The sequence below is a fragment of the Ruditapes philippinarum genome, unplaced genomic scaffold (genome assembly GCF_026571515.1).
Source record: "Ruditapes philippinarum isolate M1 unplaced genomic scaffold, ASM2657151v2 ctg8302_1_1_1_1, whole genome shotgun sequence".
Taxonomy (NCBI): domain Eukaryota; kingdom Metazoa; phylum Mollusca; class Bivalvia; order Venerida; family Veneridae; genus Ruditapes; species Ruditapes philippinarum.
This window is the reverse complement of record NW_026861110.1, coordinates 32,398-53,656: the sequence shown is the minus strand read 5'-3', so window position 1 is coordinate 53,656 and position 21,259 is coordinate 32,398. Positions and strand designations below refer to the sequence as shown.

Sequence of the window (21,259 nt, the reverse complement as noted above, 5' to 3'; positions counted from 1 at the left end):
TATAAGAGAAGTAGTCCGGACAAACTTTAAAATTAAAAATTATTAAAGGGCCATAACTCTGACAAAAATCATTGAACCTGAAAATGCTGACAATATGCACAACTAGACTTGGTACTGATCATTCCTGTAAAGTTTGGATGAAATTGCACTAGTAGTTTATGAAGAGTAGTCCGGACAAGTTTTGTGACGGACGGACGGACAGACGGACGGACAGACAGACAGACAGACAGACGGACAGACAGACGACGGAGAAGTGATCCCTATATGTCGCCACTACTCCGTCACTACTCCGTAGAGGCGACACAAAAACCACATAATATTACATGGTGTAAGAAATATTGCTGAATTTTTTAGATATTGGATAAAATGTTTAATATTATACTGTTATATTTAATATAGTTATCATTGCTTTAAATGGAAAAAAAAACACAATGAATCTTACAGTTATGAACTGGCAAAGCTCAAATTTATTTGAACAGTGGCAAAAATTTAAATTAAATGTTGAACTTATATTTTCTGGACCACTAAAATCTTAATCAGAGGAAGAAAAATATGTCATATTTATTGCTATGGTGACTCACAGATTTTTATTGTAATTAAGATCTGTGGGTCACTTAGACATAGAAGCTCAACACTTATTATGGAAAGTTCAAAGATCACATGCAACCAAAACTAAATCAGATATTTGCTAGATAACAGTTCATGAACAAGGTACAAAGAAGTGACTCAATTGACATTTTTGTGATGAGGCTAAGAAATAAAGCCACAGATTGCAAATTCACAGACAAAAATGACAGAATGACAGAATTTTTGAACACTGCCTTGAAAAGAAGTCACTTTCTGCTACCAGTAGTTGAAGATGTGTTGTCTGAACTTATTCTGCAAAAGTATTTTCAAAATGCGACGATATCGCTGGCTTGTTATGCCATTTGGTATGGCTACCAGGTATAAAAGCGATCGCAGACGGCATAATCATTTATGGAAAGGGTAAAACTTACGAAGAAGCATTGCACAATCATGACAAGAACGTAGTAAAACTACTAGAGAAAAATATTAAGCTAAATAAAGAAAAATTTCAGTTGCACAAAACCGAGATGTCGTTTGTAGGACATTTGCTGACAGACACAGGGGTGAAACCTGACCCGTCTAAAGTAGACGCAATTATGAACATGCCAAGACCCACAGACAAGAAAGCTGTACAATGTTTTTTAGGCCTCGTTAATTACTTAACGAAGTTCTTAGATAAACTAAGTCAACTATGTGAGCCGTTAAAGACAATTGACGCATAAATGCAGTATTTCAGAGGACAGAATAAATAGAGAGAAATAAGAATCCCTAAAGAATTGATGCAACAACACTCTAGAAGTCCATGATGAAGCGTTTGACACGCTAAAACTGGCAGTGTGCGATGCTCCTGTACTATGATATTTTTACCCAGAGTCTGAAGTTACTCTTCAAACGGATTCCTCAGAAGCCGGTCTTGCATGTGTATTGTTACAAAAAGGACAGCCTGTAGCATATGCAAGCCGTAGTTAAACAAATGCAGAAAGGAATTATGCAATGATAGAAAAGGAACTATTAAGTATCCTATACAGAATGACCAAATTTCATCAATTAACATATGGAAGAAAGGTTATTGTTGAAAATGACCATAAAGCATTGGAAATTATTAGTAAGAAAAAGTTCATACAAGAAACCAAAACGATTACATTGTTAAAATCTGATAAAGATTTAGGTCTTGGAAAATTTGCATGTGTAGACTTAAAGTGACATTATGCTCATTTGTTTGTTGTGTCAAGTTGACTTGAATTAGATATTTATTTCAAAGCTTGACCATTTTAATGGATTGATAATTAGAATATGTTTAGGATAAGAATTGAAAAACTGCTTCCAAATACTCTTTTTTTTTATCAACTGAGCAATATACTCTGAAGGATATTTATAGAAATTTTTCCTTGCAACATGTGGGTTATTGAATATTCATTAAAAGTTTTTTGAAACTGGAAGCAAGTATTGGAAATGTAAACTCATTTTGACTTTTACCTGAACTCTCAAACATTAGATGAGCATAATTTCACTTTAAAAAAGGCCCATCTGGACAAGACTTGCAGGCATTCAATCACCCGGCAGCACATTTACATTAGAACTGGCTACACTACGGCTGCTAAGGGAAAGCTGAAAATGCCACTTGAAGGAGGATCTCTGCTCTTGACCAAGAATAAGCAAACAAGAGCCGGACTAATGCTGCACTGAAGAATTTGGCTCAAACATGCAACAACATTCCATAGATAAAGAAAGAGGACAACATGCTGAGATAGGTAAAAATTGTGTTGACCAGCAAGTTAAGGATATCAACCAAGGGCTTGACAAGGACAGAATTGATACTGATTTCTGGCAGAAAGTCTTCAACCTTAAAACTTTCACAGAGATATGGTATGCAACATATGGTCCTCGCAGTGACTTTATCTTTTAAAATAATGGATGACATTAATGAGAAAGACAGAACAAACTTACTGTGTAAAACTATGAGGCTGTGGCCATAGTGAACTAAAGACGAGATGTGTATAAAGCACACCAATGACCGGTCTGGACACATGACAAATTACTAAATAAATCCTTATGCAACATACCAAACTTGCTTAAAGAAACAAAAGGATATTGAATTGAAGCAGTTTTAACTTTTCTATCTAAGAACTAAAAGAACGAAAAAGGCAAAGAGGTATGCCAAGTTTGTTAAGTTACAAAATAAAGCAAGACAAACAAAAAACGAAAAGGACAATATTCCCTAAAGATGGAAAATAATAAAATAAAATAAAATGTTTTAGGTTGTGAGGACTATAACAATTATGTAAAAAGATGTTTAAAATGTATAATTTTAAACTTGTAATAAATAACTTGTAAATGTATAGATGTCTTGGTCACAATATCTTTTGAAATGTAATGAAACATTTTAACATGAATTTTGATATTTTTCTTTCATTTCTAAATGCCAGAAATTGGCTTCAACAACTTGCCAAAAATATATATCACAATATTCTCTTCACAGATTCTTTATCAAGAAAAAGCAGGTTCCCAAATGACTGAAACTTAAATATTGCATATCCATCTCTTTTTAAGACAAATGTTAAGATTCTTTTCCAAAGAACATTTTTTCTGTATTTTCAAAAACAATATTTGAGAGGTCTGAGATATCTTCTTTCCTTGCTGCTGCGAGTACTTCTAGAACTTGACTGAAAATATACAGATATATTCTTGCTGAATATGTCACCATAGCAACAAAGATATAAATGTTAGTGCATAAATGTATATAGATAGTTTCTAATTTTCACAATAATATTACCTCCCTTTACAAAAGCAGCAGACATTTTCTTATTAGTTTTCTTTTCTTTTATGTCATTATTCAATATAAGTTATACTAAAATTCTGTATAATCAACATATTTTGAATATTTCATAATGCGCAGTCTTACAAACTTCCAGCTTAAACATCTTTGACCCAATTTATACAAAAAATACAAAGTTTACTTACATTAAATTTGTTTCAAATTTGTCTCCTTTAAACAAAAAATATAAATGACTAAGTTCACTACTTTAACTTAATGTGGACACATGTTAGGTAAATGGTCAACATTATAAAACTAACTTAAATATCGTTATACTTGTCCTAAAAAATCATAAAAAAACAGTTTCAAGAGTGATAATGAGTGTACCTTTACATGCCTAAAAGTAATATGAAAACTTACATAATAGTTGCGGGTTCATTTCGACTTTTCACCATAAAGCCTTTCTCCATTTTTTCTTTCTTTTTTGTAGGGAATTGTGTCTGTACAAACTTTGAGCTAGCATGTGTATTTCGAATATCACACCATGGAGCATCTGTAATTATAAATACACCACCCAATTGTGTGTCTGCTAAACTCTTCTTTATTGACTTAAATCATTTGAATAAGTTGGCTTTTGTTTTGTTGAAATTAAAAAAAATGTGAATCCTTCAAGTCATGGCAAAAATGCAGTCAAGACTTGCAGCAGTGTACTTAAAAAAATTTGACACTTGTCTGCTAAATTTTACCTTGACCTTCAAGATATGATTTTGTATGTGGAACACTTGTGTTCAACTATTTAAAAATCCCTCCTTCTAAAGTTATTCAAAATCTTGCCAAAAACAAATCAACTATGTAGGTATGCTATGTAAACCTATTACCATACCTGTTTCCAACATTATTCTATCACTTGGGACTGTACACATGACATCTATATTGTCCTGAGTCTTCAAAGAACTGAAAAATAATAGATTTTAAGTAGCTATATTCTATGATCCATCAAACGCTTGAAAAAAAATTAAAGTGTATATAGTTTTACAAATCTTATGTTATTATATATTTTCCACAAATTTAAAATGCTATAAATAGCTTGGAATACTAGTAATTGGATTCTGGCAATGTTTTCTAGTATGACACCAGCAATGGTTACTTCAAGGTTGCATACTAAAGAATGGTTTAAATTTGCTTCAAGTTTTCATCACAATCAAGCTAACTTAAATATGTTTATTTATAAAAAAATTAGAAACATTTATAATTCATTCATAATCTGGAAATGATATAAAATAATCTGTGAAAGATTTAAATTTAAATTTGATTTTATTAAAATCAAATTGGCATAGACACTACACTAAGTGTATGATCTCTAGTGCCTTTCATGCATTATTTCAGGCTTGAGCAGGCACCTAAGTAAAACCACCAATTTTCACTAAGCCAGCTGGTCCAAAGTCCATGAAGGGAATAAAGCCCACCTTAAGAAAGGGGTTAAAGATTTCAGGTCACAAAGGCCCAACAAAATGGGACTCTATACAAAAGACACAGTTCTTGGATAGTCAGAGATTAACAAATATTATTGTCAAGACACATTTGAAGTTGAAGCTAATACCTCCAGAGTTTATTAAAATAAGAAGTTGCAAGCAAAATCTTTACAAAGTCTATTGCTAAGTCTAATGCTGACACAAGGGTGAGTAGAATAGTCTCAATATTCTTCCAAAAGTGAAGCTATAACTATATTCTTTCCTTATAAAAATAAATAAATAACTAATGAAATGGAGGTTCATTCATAAATACTAGTAGTCAAAATGCAAGAACTAAGCATTCATTAAATGTTGTTCCATTACCCAACTAGCATATGCCAAAAGGAAATTCTACATAGTAGTTACCAACAAGTTTTGAAATTTTGAAATAGGATATTACCATCCATTAATTCCAATAAATAGTCCCTGGTCTAGAATCTCAGCAGCTTCCTCCTTTGTCCCTGTAAATGAATGCACCTGTAATAAATAAGATAAGTGTATAACTCAACCACACCTGAATAAAATGTCAGAGTGAATATATTTGTTGTAAATTGCTAACTGTAAAGTCAAATTTGGTATCTGTATGGTAATCTGAATTTCATTAGTTTAGAGCCATTAATCAAATGGACTAGTCATTATCATTCACTCATTGTTGGATCATTCTTGTTGGATGCATAGATTATTGTCACATATGACAAACCATCAAGCATCTGACAATAGTTTCTCCTGTCCCCTAATCTAAGAGTAGACATGCTTTCACTTTTGGATAACCACACCCCAAGTAAAGACTTCACCCTAAAGGTACAGTCAGATGGTGACTGCACCTGCACTGCCTGTTGCTCAACATACCCTGCTATTCTGATGTGAATTCTAAACAAACACGATGCACAGACTGTGTGGGGAAAGATGGAAGGTAAAAACTCATGACCACCATCCCCTGTTCCCCTAATTATACTAAGGTAGGGAACTGTAGGTTACAAATGACATGAGCATTCACTTCATCCTTTCCAGTTAAAAACAACTCTTGACACATCAAATAAAGTATTTTGATGTGCTACTGCCTTGTTTCTATTACCTTAAATTAAATTCAATCAAACATATCAATTAAGTTATCAGTATCATTTACTATGCATTTAAATATTTGATAATTAAATAAGCAAATATAACTATGGTAACAGGCTATTTTTAACTCACAACACCGCCTTTTATTTTGTCCCTATGACGTTTTATAATTGCAGCAAAATCATGCCCTGCGGCTCTCGAATGAAGGAATAATGGAAGCTGTAATTGTTCCACCATTTCAAACTGTTTTTCAAAATACCTGAAAATACACATTATATTTGTTATAATTTTTACAATGGAATGAGCTAGCATTGACTAGGGAGTTAATAGGCAGTAAAAGTAAATATGATATATTAAGACATTTTAGTGTCAGTGGGAATATTAAAAGACTTATAACCATGCAACATAACCAGACCATATACTACTGGCCGGTCTTTTTTTTTCTTTGGCTGAGTTTAAGTTTCCAACCAACTTTCCAGCTTTCCCGGTGGGACGAAAACTTGAAGGTGCCCTCATTGCATAATTTCAGGCACAAGGAAGAATCTGTGTAGAACCCCAATTATTCCGTAAGATTCCTTTTTCATACATTCATGCCATTAAAATCCCTTATATTCATAAATGACAGTCTAAAACTCACAGCAGAACATATTCATTCTAAAGTTATAATGGCAAAGGCAAAAATAGGACAAATTTTATCTACTTCTTAAAATATTTTTCATTTTACCATATACCCATTATAATATTGAGGTTTCCATTTCGTAATTTATTTTTTTATGCACAAGGGCAAATTTCCTACATAATACAATTTTATTTGGTTCCTTCTTTATTCAACTATAATTCTAAAACCATCAATTTCCAAAATTTAATTATATATTAACTTTTAATGATTATCAAGTACACTTTTAAAGTATTATATTTAGAAATTATCTTGATATTTAAATATAAAATGTGTACTTGAATTCAATATTAGGTTTTAAATTCAATAAAACTAAAAACACTTACTTCAGCTGTGTTTCTTTTGGACAAAATTGCAGCCGGTCATAATCTGGAAATAATATAAAATAATCTGTCATAGAGACAAATAGAATCTATTTCATGGAATATTTATTATTAAGGTTTTAAATGGCAAAAAAATAGCATTATCAAAAAGACTCAAAATTACATCCCTTATTCTATTTCTTTAAAAATAACTCCTAAGATTGCTTACAAGTACAAACTATATGAACATAATGTGACATTTGCCACCCATATGTTACATTTACTCACAGTTGGGAGACCTTCATTTTTAGCAAAAGGCCCCCTTGTTGAAATGCAATTGATAAATTTCTACTCTGACCATTGATTTGAATTACAATACAGTCAGTTAACCACAAACATTAACATGTATTCTTTAGTTAACAAATACCTTGTGAAGAAATTCTCATTGTAACCCACTAATCCGATAATTATAATAATTGAATGAATGAAAGGTTATGAAGGGATCTATGCATGGATGATAGGTAATAACTGGATTTTGGAAAAATTTACAAACCAAGTCCAAATTCTCCTACTGCTACAATCTTCTCCTTATTCTGTGCAGCTATATCTAGTAATTTATTTATGTAACCATCTGGGTCACCTGACTTCTCAAACTCTCCACATCTTGTTGGGTGACACCCTATTGTTGTATATAAATTCTCTGAAAAATGAATGGCGTGAAAATTCTTATCGATGATACAGCATTATTAGTCTAATTTAGACTAGTCTTATAAGTTACCAGTCTTATAACTGAGTAAAGACAATAACTCATTGGTTAATCCATTACCTACTGAATTTGTTAAATGGACTTGTTTAGCATCCATTGTTATCACTGTCTATTATCAAATATGGGGTTATCAAGATGGATTTAAAGTTGGTCAGCCAGCAGTAGAGAATCTGGTCACATTGTATGGACGTGCAGAGGGGCGTGGCTCGATATTGGTGGCAAAGGCTAATTACTTTTGGTTCCAGACAGTTATGAGTTAAATTTCAGTTTTTGAAATATTAAGTGTAATACAAACCATTATAAAGTATTCAATGTAGTGTGTAAATATATTGCAACTACATTTGAATGACAAAAACTGTTTAGTTTTAAGACAAAAATCTTAATTGAACTAAAAAAAGTAATGACCAACATACAAAATTTTGACTCTTTATTCTGACAAGATCTCTCAGGCAAAGAGAAACCTGATTATAAAAAGGCTCGTCACTGATCATTAATCATACCATGCTACATATCTCAAATGGGCTTATCCATCTTTTGATGTGACACAACCATTCACTATGTTTAAGGAAAACTTCAAAATATATACTGACTGGTTAGTGGATAGCAAGGACCATGATCAGATAGCACAGATGTTCCGGCTAATCTTGGTCGCATGGGTTAAGATTCAGTTATCAAGGTTAAAGGTTAAGATTCAGTTATCAAGGTTAAAGGTTAAGATTCAGTTATCAAGGTTAAAGGTTAAAGGGGCAACATTCGCTGCCGCGGCAGCGAGTATTTGTGGGTGTGACTAATCAGTGATGTAAAACTGTCTGTTATAAACCATGAGCTAAAAATAGCATGCAGTGTTAACCTGCAGAGCAGTGTTAACCTGCAGAGAGAATGTAAACAAAAACAGCTGATTTTACACAGGAGAGGTTTAATGGATGTTTTATACAACTCACAGATTAATCAGATTAATTAAAAGACATTATTAAGCCATCTTGTCCAGATATTATTTTTGAAGTCAGTTGTTTTTCTTTTTTTCACTGGAATGCTGTATGTTCTTGAAGGATCTCTTTTATATGGAATCTGTCTTTCTGATGTTTGAGGGCGATTCACATTTTCATTCCAGTCAAGGACAGCCAAGTTAATCCTGATTTTGTAGGCATCTAATCCAAAACATATTCTTTTGTCTCCATACTGTAATAATACATTATTAAACGATTCTACGTAGTGAGTGTCCATACAGTATCTATATTTTTCTGCATCTTTGTATACTGGCATTGATTTTAAAAAATTTGTAAGAATAGAAACAGCTTTTCCATCTTTGATGGTGTATTTGGAACATTCATAATTTGGGTCTGTTTTGCATCGAGAAGTTGGTAGACAATTATCGTGACTGCCCTTGTAGTGGTCAACAAAGTTAAGTATGTTTTTTCGTAGAATTTCGGGATTATTTTGGCAGTTTTTCATTGAATGGAATGTGTGAGTTTTTAATGCAGCAGCTTTGTCAGACAGTTCCTCATGCCACACAACTCCATGTGTTGATTTGAAGCCTGTTGTTATTTTTCTTGCAGCTTTAGCTATGCCCTTGGTCATATGCCAAGTATCACTTGCATTCGTTGTTGGGCTTCTTTCTTCTCTGACATATTTAGTTATTTGGTTGTTGTTGTCATGTGCATGGATGTTTACTGGGCAGTCCTTCTGGTCAAGATAATCATATAAGCGTCGTACTCCTACAAGTTCATGCCGTTGAGAGCTGGGATCATCAGACTTGGTGACTGTCTCAACTTGAATGCACTTGTTTGTTGCTTTACCAAGACAGACAACATCAGTGAACTTTGCATTCTTGCGCCAACAATGGCGGGCATCAGTAACAATATTTATTCCTGTCAGTATTTCATCATCAGGCAAAAGTGCAGCGGTCATGGCAATTTCATCTTGAAGAGCATTGTTTTTAGATTCTAAGACTTCATTCTCTACAGCTCCTTTGTAAGTCTCCATCATTTCAGAAATATATTTTTCCCCAAAATCTGCAATATCTGAAGCTTCACACAGTTTTTGAAATTGGTTAGGTAGTATGCCGCTGGAAAAATAACCATGACAAAATTTGTAACTTGCTAAAAACTTTCCGTTTCCCATGTGTGGAGAGGACGTCCAGCTCAAGGCATGGGACTCCTTACATTTGATATTGGCAGTCATTACCAGATGCATTTTTTTGTTGTTTGATTTATCAAGACTTAATCTTTCCTTACATTTTATATCATGGGCTTGTACTTGTGTTATAAGTTTTTGAACTGATGATAAACATCCTATAAAAATGTCTTCCGTTTTTGCATCTTCCAAGGTGCAGTATTGATATTCTGGCTCAAAGTCTAAACTTTCATTTGTCACATTATCTTCAACGGGTAAATTCAGAGAAGTAAAAAAATCACAAAGCCTGTGGAGTAGCTCAAACGTCGATATTTTATCAAACTGTCCTCCACAATTTTATTTTGTCAATTTTGTTAAACAATTCAGTTTTTTCTGACTCATCATTGTAATAGTACTCCAATTTGCCTCTTGATTTTCTATTTTTTTGTCTATTTTCTTTATTTTTTGCACGTCTTTTTTCACCAGAATTTGATGGATAGGCTTTTGGCTCCTTACGTAATTCCAAGCGTATTCTTTTTATTACATTATTATGATCTTCAACTTGTTGATTATGGTTATCATCCATGTTTATCACTATATTGTATACCTGACTTTACTAATGAATTCACACAAATGAAAATGATATCAGCTTCACATTGTTTTAACAGTAAACTCTGCTGGGAAACATTTTAATCTGCCAACACCTAATTAAGATGCTGTCACAATGAAGTATAATTGTTCATTGTATGGCCTGCCATGTAGAATTAAAATTCACATAGGATGCTTGTTTTGGAGGGAAATAGTGCAAATCTTTAAGCTGTTATAATCTGATTTTATATATTTTGTACAAATTTGAATTCTAAAAAATGGCACAGGATAATAAGAAAAAGAGATATGTGATTTATATGACAGAAGAACAGAAAGAAATACTTGTGGAATATTCAATTTTCATGGGTGGGATATTGAAATATCAAGTGATGACGATACTGAAGCAACAAGTACCCAGTATCAAAATTTGAGCAGAACATCCACTGAGACTAAGTCAGTAAACTCAGATGTTTGTGAAAAAGAAATTCATGAAGAGAATGCAAACTTGATGTCAACAGATCAACAAAATGGATCATCTGAACTGGCTGCCGGTAATACAGATGTTTGTCACCACTGTCTTAGTTCCCCCTGTGTGACTGCAAGTCCTCAGGCCTGGTTAGGAGATGGTCGCTTAGCAAGACCAGGAAATAACTTAATAAGAAAAAAACTTTATAGAAAATACTGGACTATGCTCGACAGAAGGGGACTTTGGAGCAATAGTGTATATTTAGAAAGAAAGGAGAGACTTATGCTTGCAGCACATGTTGAACTGACTGTAAGGGAAATTATGCCTGACTGTGTCCTGCATCAAGTCAGACAACTATATCCAAATCCAAAGGATGTGCCTTACATGGGACATTTCTTTAAAAAAAAAAACCTGCTAAAAATGATCTTGACAGGAATTTAAAATATTTTTAAACTATTAATATATAAAAATTTTATACGAATGCAACATTTTGTCTGATAAACTTTTGTGAAATGTAAATTTGACTACAAGATATTTACAACAAAATATAGTGTAAATGAAATATACCTGGAAGTTACTTTTACTGTTTTCATGAAGTTTAAACCATTTAAATACAAGTTGAATAAGTACTTTGAAATTTAAAAAAATCATAGATTAATGGATTATTGTAAATTTGTTGGATATAAATACTTTTTGATAAAGTAAGATCAGTAAAAGGTATTGTTTTTTCTTATCATGTATTCAGCATTCCAATGTGTCGTCTGCTGAAAATCTCCCTCCCTGAAATATATATCGTCTGCTACAAATCTCTCTCACTGAAATAAACACTGCCACGTGCATCTGTTTACTACTGAAGGTTCATGACCTGTAATGATCAGTTGGCTCCTCCCATGGAAATTCAAATTTCAAATTTGACAGCCAGTATTTTTTTCCAGAAACACACTTAACAAAGTTTTATTTTGAATAATTTTGGTCAATCTGTATCAAGAATATATATGCCTACATACATGCCAAGTGTTGTTTAAATGCATTTGGTAATTAATCTTAAATCTTTGAAAAAGGGTCCCTGAAGTGAAGCATGCATAAAATTAATAAGAAACCTGCCCTAGCGCCATCTGCTGGCTTTTATAGTGCAGTTGGGCCTTTAAGATCTTGACTTACCATGTTCTTGCACTAGTTTAGTAGCTTCTTCTGCATCTCTTAAACATCCTGCAGTTACCATAATCTGAAATATTTAAATACATTTGTATTGTACACCAAAGTTTGATATAAAACTTAATTTTCATGATGTAAAAGGTTGTTATTATATAATCGGGACATTTTTAAATGTTATTTAATTTGTACCTTGACAACTTTTTAATATTTTTATAATCTTGACATCTTTAAATGTTTAGATAACCTTAGCATCAAAATAGCTCATACTCTTTTTCCCAATGCCATTTAAATTGCTGCGTTGACGATTTCTGGGTTTGCGTAAATTATACCATAATCACGTGACCTTTCTTATGCCTTGACCTCACGAGACGAAGTCGAGTGAGGTTGCATAAGAAAGGTCACTTACTCCTTCGATCTTAATTTGCATAGCAGAAATGACGTAAAATGAGCTGTCAATCAAAATAACATGACGCTACTGTTTTAACCTATTGCTCCGCCCAGAAAAACTGAAAATTATACCATAGTCTGGGTATGGTATAATTTACGGTTATTGGAAATTATACTTGGAAGAATTTTACATAAGAAGCGCTGAAGAGCTATAGGTTAAATTGAATTAATGAAAAAGAATATACTCATCTCAAATTAGATATTTCAAAAATTATGAAAACTTTACATACTTTTTCCATACCAACATCTTTTGCCCGTTTAAGCATATCAACAAAGTCATCTGAAACAAAAGAACTGAAAATCAAAATCAACTTTCAGATACAATGTATTACTTGAAAAAAATAAGGGCTAAATAATGAAAGAATTAATAAAATGTTTTATAATTCATTAAAATGACAAAAAAGAAACATATTAAATGGATGTAAACATGTATTTCAAAAGGAGCTTAAAAATGCCACACATTTCAGAGCATAGAATTTTTGAGTTTTGTAATCTCCATTATATCAAGAAGGCTCAGGCTTTACACTATACTCCAATTTGGTGACTAGAAAGGGTTCAAATACACACACAAAGAAATACTTACTAAAAAGATTTAAAACAACTGACCTAAAAAACTTCTCGTATAATAACTCAAGAATACAGATAAAAAATTAATTCCAACAATATTATTCATGCACAAAGAATACCTAGTAAAAACTCCAAACATTTCTTTAAGGTTCGTCATATCTTTCTAACAATTAAATGGCAAGTACAAAAGTGGCCTGCATTAAGCAATCTTTATAAAATAGCTTAAGAGGCTACTTGTATAATATTTAGAGAATAAAACTAATAATTAATTCATACAACTACTATACCTTCATGATGTCTCTTTCCTCTGTAAATACCTCGAAATACTGGATCTGAATTTAGAAACAAAAGCCGCTCAGTGTCTATTCTAAGAGTGTAAGAAATTAGGATTTGAATCGACTAGGCTGGTCCATTCCTGGACAAACTAGAACTGCCACTATCATGGCGTGAATACCCCCGCATACCACTTTGTCAGAATCAACAGTGGCCATTTAGAGCTCAAGGACAACCTCCCTGCCAAATCTTAGGTTACTAAGCCAGTGCATTGCTAAGTTATATATTCTACATGCTTCAAATGTGAAAATGTCAAAATCAATACATTGCGGACAGGACATTCTTTAGCAATTGAGAAGAAAAGCTTTTTTTTGTCAAGGTCCCTGTGACCTTGACCTTTGACCCAGTGACCTAAAAATCAATAGGGGTCACCTTATAGTCATGATCAACATCCATGCCAAATATGAAGACTGTGGGTCAAAGGAATCTTAAGTTAATGGGTGGACAAACTTTTTGAAGTCAGAGTCCCTATGACCTTGACCTTTGATCCAGTGACCTCAAAATCAAAAGGGGTCATCTACTAATAATGATCAACATCCATGCCAAATATGAAGACTGTGGGTCAAAGGAATCTTAAGTTATTGGGCAGACAAACTTTTTGAAGTCAAAGTCCCTGTGACCTTGACCTTTGACCTGGTGACCTCAAAATCAATAGGGGTCATCTACTAATCATGACTAACCTCCATGCCAAACATGAAGACTGTGGGTCAAAGGAATCTTAAGTTATAGGGGGGGACAAGCTTTTTGAAGTCAAGGTCCCTGTGACCTTGACCTTTGACCTCAAAGTCAATAGGGGTCATCTACTAATCATGACTAACCTCCATGCCAAATATGAAGACTGTAGGTCAAAGGAATCTTAAGTTATTGGGAGGACAAGCTTTTTGAAGTGAAGGCCCCTGTGACCTTGACCTTTGACCTGATGACCTCAAAATCAATAGGGGTCATCTACTAATCATGACTAACCTCCATGCCAAATATGACGACTGTGGGTCAAAGGAATCTTAAGTTATTGGGGGGACAAGCTTTTTGAAGTCAAGGCCCCTGTGACCTTGACCTTTGACCTGGTGACCTCAAAATCAATAGGGGTCATCTACTTATCATGACTAACCTGCATGCCAAATATGACGACTGTGGGTCAAAGGAATCTTAAGTTATTGGGGGGACAAGCTTTTTGAAGTCAAGGCCCCTGTGACCTTGACCTTTGACCTGGTGACCTCAAAATCAATAGGGGTCATCTACTTATCATGACTAACCTCCATGCCAAATATGACGACTGTAGGTCAAAGGAATCTTAAGTTATTGGGCGGACAAGCTTTTTGAAGTCAAGGCCCCTGTGACCTTGACCTTTGACCTGGTGACCTCAAAATCAATAGGGGTCATCTACTAATCATGACTAACCTCCATGCCAAATATGACGACTGTAGGTCAAAGGAATCTTAAGTTATTGGGCGGACAAGCTTTTTGAATTCAAGGCCCCTGTGACCTTGACCTTTGACCTAGTGACCTCAAAATCAATAGGGGTCATCTACTAATCATGACTAACCTCCATGCCAAATATGAAGACTAAGGGTCAAAGGAATCTTAAGTTATTGGGCGGACAAGAAAAAACCGACGGACGGCCGGACGGCCGGACAGCCGGACGGCCGGACGGCCGGACGGACGGACAAGCTGATTCCAGTATACCCCCCTTACAACTTTGTTGTGCGGGGGTATAAAAATTGATGTTACACTTTTAGTCTTAATATTGATATGACAATAAGTACTTAGCCTCCCATTTCATAATCATCATAGAACTACATGTACTTTAACATTGAATTTGTCTGAGTGCATACATGAATTTATCAGGGTTGGTCTAATTTCACCAAACACCCAAAGACAATTTTAAATGTCATAATATCACAGATAAAGATATTAAATTTATGATGTTTATTGGTTAAAAAGTAATTAAAAGATGTATTCTTTATTGATAACTTTTGTATTTTTAGATAATATAATCAGAGTAACTATGAACAAACTATAACATTATTAAGTTAATCAGGCAATTGTATCTATTGTAGTGGTTTTTTTTCTTTATATCACTACTACCTGAAAAAGGTACTGTTCCCAATGGAAAAAAGACATTAAAATTCCCAATTTCTAATGTGAAAATTCCCAAAATGACTGTTCAAGGCCATGAGATTTCTCTTAAATCATTTAAAATCAAACATGTTTATATAAATCACCACTCAATAGTTCTACCTGGACAGTGAAAGCTGTTAGCTGTCTTTATTCATTATGACTAATCTGATTTGTAGCTGAAAAGATGCTTATTAAAGATTCCCAATTTGAGTCAATATAACGCATTTTCCCAATCAATCTGGTACCGGCACCATTCCCAAAGTAGAGAAAAAAACTCTGTAGTGAGTCTTGTTAAGACTATACTGATGTGCAAAGACTAATCTCTTTTGTTTCCGGCATTCTCAACATAAGAAATTAACTCAAGAAATTGGATTTACAGGGTTGGAATTTCTGCTTGCTTTGCCCATGAACTTGTTTGTCATATGTGCGAAATCACGTGCTTTTGTAAAACACATTCAATGTGATATCATTTCATAAAAATATCACAAATTCAAGATTTAGATGTGATGTAGTTTTCAAACTTTATTTGCAGTTTGACAATATGCATTGAAGCTGGAATTCAAACCCTGGGTTAACCTTTTCCCTTATATAAGCGTGTTTCGACGGCTTTTTGCCCCCCCCCTTTTTGAGGCCTCAAACAGTGAAAAAATGTCCGATTTAGACCCCAAACACTGTTTTTCGTTTGAGAAATGTTGTTAAAAAAAGTGACCATTTTTTCGGCACGGTCCCCATCCAAATAATACATCAGGGGGTTGCCAGAAGGGGGATGTACCCCCTTCTGTTTGGGGGGTTTGAAGGAGGGCGGAGTCCCCCTCATCGCCAAGAAAATTTTGGACTTGTGAGAGGCTTGAAATGACCCCAGGTTGATCATAAGGTAACGTGTAACCAACGCTGAAATGCCTTTGACTCTATCTCAATCCCTTGAAAAGTTGCAGCACTTTGAAGTAAATTTTGATGGAAAAAATCGAGGCAAAAAAGTGATTTTTGGCAATTTTGAGATGTCCCCTCGTTGCCATGGTAACAGGAAATTTAAGACTGAGCATGTCGTTACAAAGGCAATGGTCCAGTCAACATTTGTGCCAAGTTTGATTAGTATTGAAGCATTTTTCATAGTTCCATAGCAGTTTGAACTTGTAAGAGGAGGCTTTTCAGTGAAAATGGCCATTTTTCACAATATGCTCATGGGGGAAAGGGTTAAATAACTCACCTGTCAAGTTGGCACCAATATCTGAAAATTACAGACACGAAAATAATAATTATCTAGTATAATTTTTACGCAATCAGTTTATTATCAGTACATGTCAAATCAAAATTAAACAAAACATTAAACAAATCTTTGAAAGAGCCTGCATAAAATGTACAACTACATCAAGTATCTTTCAATTTTGAATAATATAACCATGCCTTTTCCCTGTGTCACCACAGGTCTTTTTTAGAAATTTCTCTTCTAGACCACAGGTGTTCGGTGCGTTGATTGGTCACAACCCTAGATATTTGTGCCATATATGCACAACCCGACCCCGTACCCACTCCACATCTACAAGAAATTCACACAACCTATCCTACAAGATTCCCTACTGCCGTACACAGTACTGTCAACAATCCTTCTTCCCACGCACCATCAACGACTGGAACAGCCTACATCCAGATGCTACGTCAGCCGGTATTGTTGAGACATTCCGTACTCATCTGTCCCAACTCTATATCTAACCCACACTCTTGTCCGTTTTTAACCTGCACTGTATATATTCCTCACTATTTTTACTCCTCCTTTCTGTCTTGCGCATTTACCTGGCAGTAAACTTCAGTTAGTTGAAGGTGGCCAGTATATTGGAAGAAGAAGAAGAAGTACATATATCACAGCTATATTTACCAAATATATGTATCAATTTTGTATCATTTTGTATTAGCCTGGGGTTCTATGATATCACGGTACTTGACGTTTATCGGAAAATATTTAATCATAAATATTATAAATGAATGAGATTTTTTTTCAATTTTATAAGTGAACCTTTTCCACAACTGTTTGTCAAAAAATTATTTCAAAAGAACCAATAAAAATGACATTTTTTAAACTATTTCCAATGTCTGCCATGTCTGGTAATTTCAGAGGAGGTTACTACGGATTCAGAGTCAACTCGTCCCCTGGTCAACTCGTCCTCTGGTCAACTCGACACCTTTTTGGTCAACTCGTCCCTTGGATAACTCGTCCCCTGGTCAACTCGTCCCCAACTCGTCCCCTATATTTTATTATTATTTGTTTTTCATATATTTCATAAATTATTATAGACTGTTAAAATAATATATTATAAAATTACTGAATTGGACATATTTTGACGCTTTTTGTATGCGAATAATTGGAGTTTTTTTTATCTAATAATAAGTATATATGCATAATTCTGATTAAATTACATACAGAAAAAACGACACGAAGACAATCAATAGAAATAACATTTAATGTATAAAGTATTATATTTATCAGGGCAACATTTATATTGACAATTTCACAACAAACAATTATCATATTTTTAATTGACACGATCCTTCTATAATGAGATCAATACGCACCGACATAAAGTTTTTAGTACTTCTAATTTCTGTTAATCTGTCGCCTGGGTCTTTAATCCATTCAGGGAGGCGGTAAAAATCAAAGAGTTGGACCTAACTTTAGTTTTAATTATCATTAAAACTCCGATTAATTAAACATTAATTGAATGTTTGCAAACTTACCTGTCTTTGTAGTTTTACATCAAAGCTATGCACGTGCGCTTAGATAAAGAACATTAAAAGTTAACGTAAAAAAAACGTTATTTTATTAATATAATAATGTCGATATCAATCAAATTCATTATTAATTTTACATAAAAGAACTATTTCAAGACATTGATTTACAACATAATAGTGACGAATAGATCGAAAGTAGGGGACGAGTTGACCATATTAGGGACGAGTTGACTCTTTGAGGACGAGTTGACCAAAAGTAGGGGACGAGTTGACCAAAAAGGTGTCGAGTTGACCAGAGGACGAGTTGACCAGGGGACGAGTTGACCGGATTGCGTTACTACGGTATCAAGGTAATCCCCAAAATTGCAAGTATGGAATGATAGATCGGTCAAAACTTTCAAGTTAAGTTGTGAAAAACTTCCAACAGTTAACTTGCTATAAAATTAGAACTATATGAATATACTATATGTCAGTATATGTGATTATAACATATTTTAATTGACTGTGTAAAAACCATTAAGGAAATGGTTGTCAAATATGAAGGTTTTATAAAATAATTTTCTTGCCATGAATACATTCATTATTCCCCAAATTAAATTTATTGGCAAATAAAAATGAATATAGTGTGCAAGTTACACAAATATTAGCACCACCACGTGTTGCTTTTACTAGCAGTCACAGAAAATTTAAATACCTTGATATCATAGGAACCGAGTATAACAGTGGGAAATGACGGAAATTGAATTAAAAGCATATATTTAATATCAAAACATATTTTAAATGAAAAAAAAAACGCAGTTTACATGGTTTTTGGAGAGGTAGGAAGGTTGTTGAGTATCTCCGGGGGTGGGGTAGTGACTAACGCACACATGTATTCTAGACTATTCCTTCACATTGACATGACTTAATTTTCTTTTGAAATACAAAAAAAAAACAAATCAAAAACATTAAATGTGGACGAAAATTATTCAAAATAAACTTATAACTTGATAAATAAAGCAAGATACCGATAAATTTGAACACTTTTTTCATGGGCGCAGCCATATTGGATCTGTGTTGATAGACGCTGTAAATTGAAATCCGCTGCCACCAAAGCATCCATCCAAAATTCCTTTTTTGTGTGATAGATATACTTTTCGTCCGTCTGTCCATCACGTCGTTGTCCGTCACAGAATTGAATGGAGCATAAAACTTTAAAACTTTTATAAGTTTGGAAACTAAATATAATGTGGTCGGTAGCAAGACACTTCCACCCCCCACCCCCGATACTTCAACCGTCAAATTTTGAAGCCACTTCATTCCTAGGTAAAGACCCCTCAAAATCAGTAAGACACTTCATCCCTCATCCATTTTTTTCTATTAAGTAAATAAGCCATCAACATAATGCTTTTATATTATTTGATTTATAATTTTTCAATTAAAGGATAATCTACAGACATTTCTAAGAGTTAATATTTGTTTAGTAAATAATTCAGAAACAAAACATGTAATAATATATTAAACTCATATACATAAAACATTATAACACACATTATATTATTCAACAGTTACCTCATAATTGATTAGATAATTGGATTGAAAAGGTATTATTGTATGAAAAATAAGTAAAATATTTAATATTTAACAGTAATAAATAAATAAATAAATAAATAAATAAATATTGTTTATAAAGACATAAAGGAAGTGTGAAACAGATTATATACACTGTACTTAATATATATCAAAGGTAGATAGATAGATAAATAGATTGTTTTATTTCCTCCAATTATGAAGAGCAGAAGGGTTCACACACTTCAATAAAAAGATTATTTAATTTGTTATATCACTTTCGCAAGAAATTAGTATATAATATATAAAAATGGAATAAAAAAATAAAGAATTTACTTACTAATAACTTTGTGATATGAGTGTAGAGCAAAACAACAATATATTCATTGTCTTTTGTCAGTTACATGATAAAAAAATAAAATATTTTAAAACAATAAACATACTCGATCACTATTGAATACATTTAACATTTTCTACATAAATAATTGTTTAACACAAAATAAAAAATGGGGGAGGGGGGTGAAGTGTCTCAATCAAATTTCTTAAAATGAGGGTGAACTGTCTGAGGGGTGAAGTGTCTGCAAAAAAGGGCCTAGGGTGAAGTGCCTGGGGGTGAAGTGTCTGTAAACCATGTGGTCATATACTGTGGTTATATCACGTTGAGAAGTGCACTGCCCTTTTCAATTAATCATACTTAAGTATAACTGAAAAACTATAGCAGGTATTTACGTAACATTTTATAGATTAATGTATCATTTATATGGGAATAGGGCAATGTATATATACGAGTATTAGGACCATGCCCTACATCTACAATGTATCTTGCACACAGAATATACTTTGAGGGTATATTTGAATGAATGAATGAATGAATGAATGAATGAATGAATGAATGAATGAATGAATGAATGAATGAATGAATGAATGAATGAATGAATGAATGAATGAATGAATGAATGAATGAATGAATGAATGAATGAATGAATGAATGAATGAATGAATGAATGAATGAATGAATGAATGAATGAATGAATGAATGAACACAGTAGGAAAAGCACTGACAATATACTAATTTCAATGAAAAATAATGCACCGTCATTAAAGATCATCTCCCGCCCAATTGTCTGGACATCATGCATTCGATCTACACTATGTATATCGTCTGCTTTTTTCTCTATATCTATATTGTCAATGCTTCCTTATATTGTCCACAAAATACGAAATTAAGTAGCATGTTGATTACGCTTAATTGCTGTGTTCACTTTTTTCGATACTCTAAATTTTGAATTTATTTTCTTTACACTTAAAAACTAAATATACAGATATATTGAATATAGAATATGAAGAAAATATAATATTCAAACCAAATTTATAATGCATAAATGTACAATTTTCATAATATCCGCACTTTTCATGTATAGAGATCTATGTCGTCAGCATGTATACTCTAGATAGGCTTCATGGGGGTCCATCCACTCTTTAAGAACTGAGATCGAGTTTGGACCCCGGACATGTCACCATTCATCTCCTTCAAGGTTATAATTTGCAAAATTGTGACCTAT

At 33.4% G+C, this 21,259-nt stretch overlaps 1 protein-coding gene across 1 annotated transcript; it reads right to left on the bottom strand.

Moving 5' to 3' along the window:
- Positions 1 to 3,125: 3,125 nt before the first annotated feature.
- On the bottom strand, positions 3,126 to 19,283 carry LOC132714545 (deoxyribonuclease TATDN1-like; the record flags this gene model as incomplete). Its single annotated transcript, XM_060697437.1, is given in 12 exon segments — positions 3,126 to 3,230; positions 3,743 to 3,875; positions 4,206 to 4,276; positions 5,234 to 5,310; positions 6,028 to 6,154; positions 6,898 to 6,940; positions 7,427 to 7,573; positions 11,967 to 12,030; positions 12,638 to 12,687; positions 13,262 to 13,306; positions 16,633 to 16,653; positions 19,157 to 19,283. Coding segments are annotated over 12 exon segments (974 nt in total), but the record flags the coding sequence as incomplete, so codon positions are not given.
- Positions 19,284 to 21,259: the final 1,976 nt, after the last annotated feature.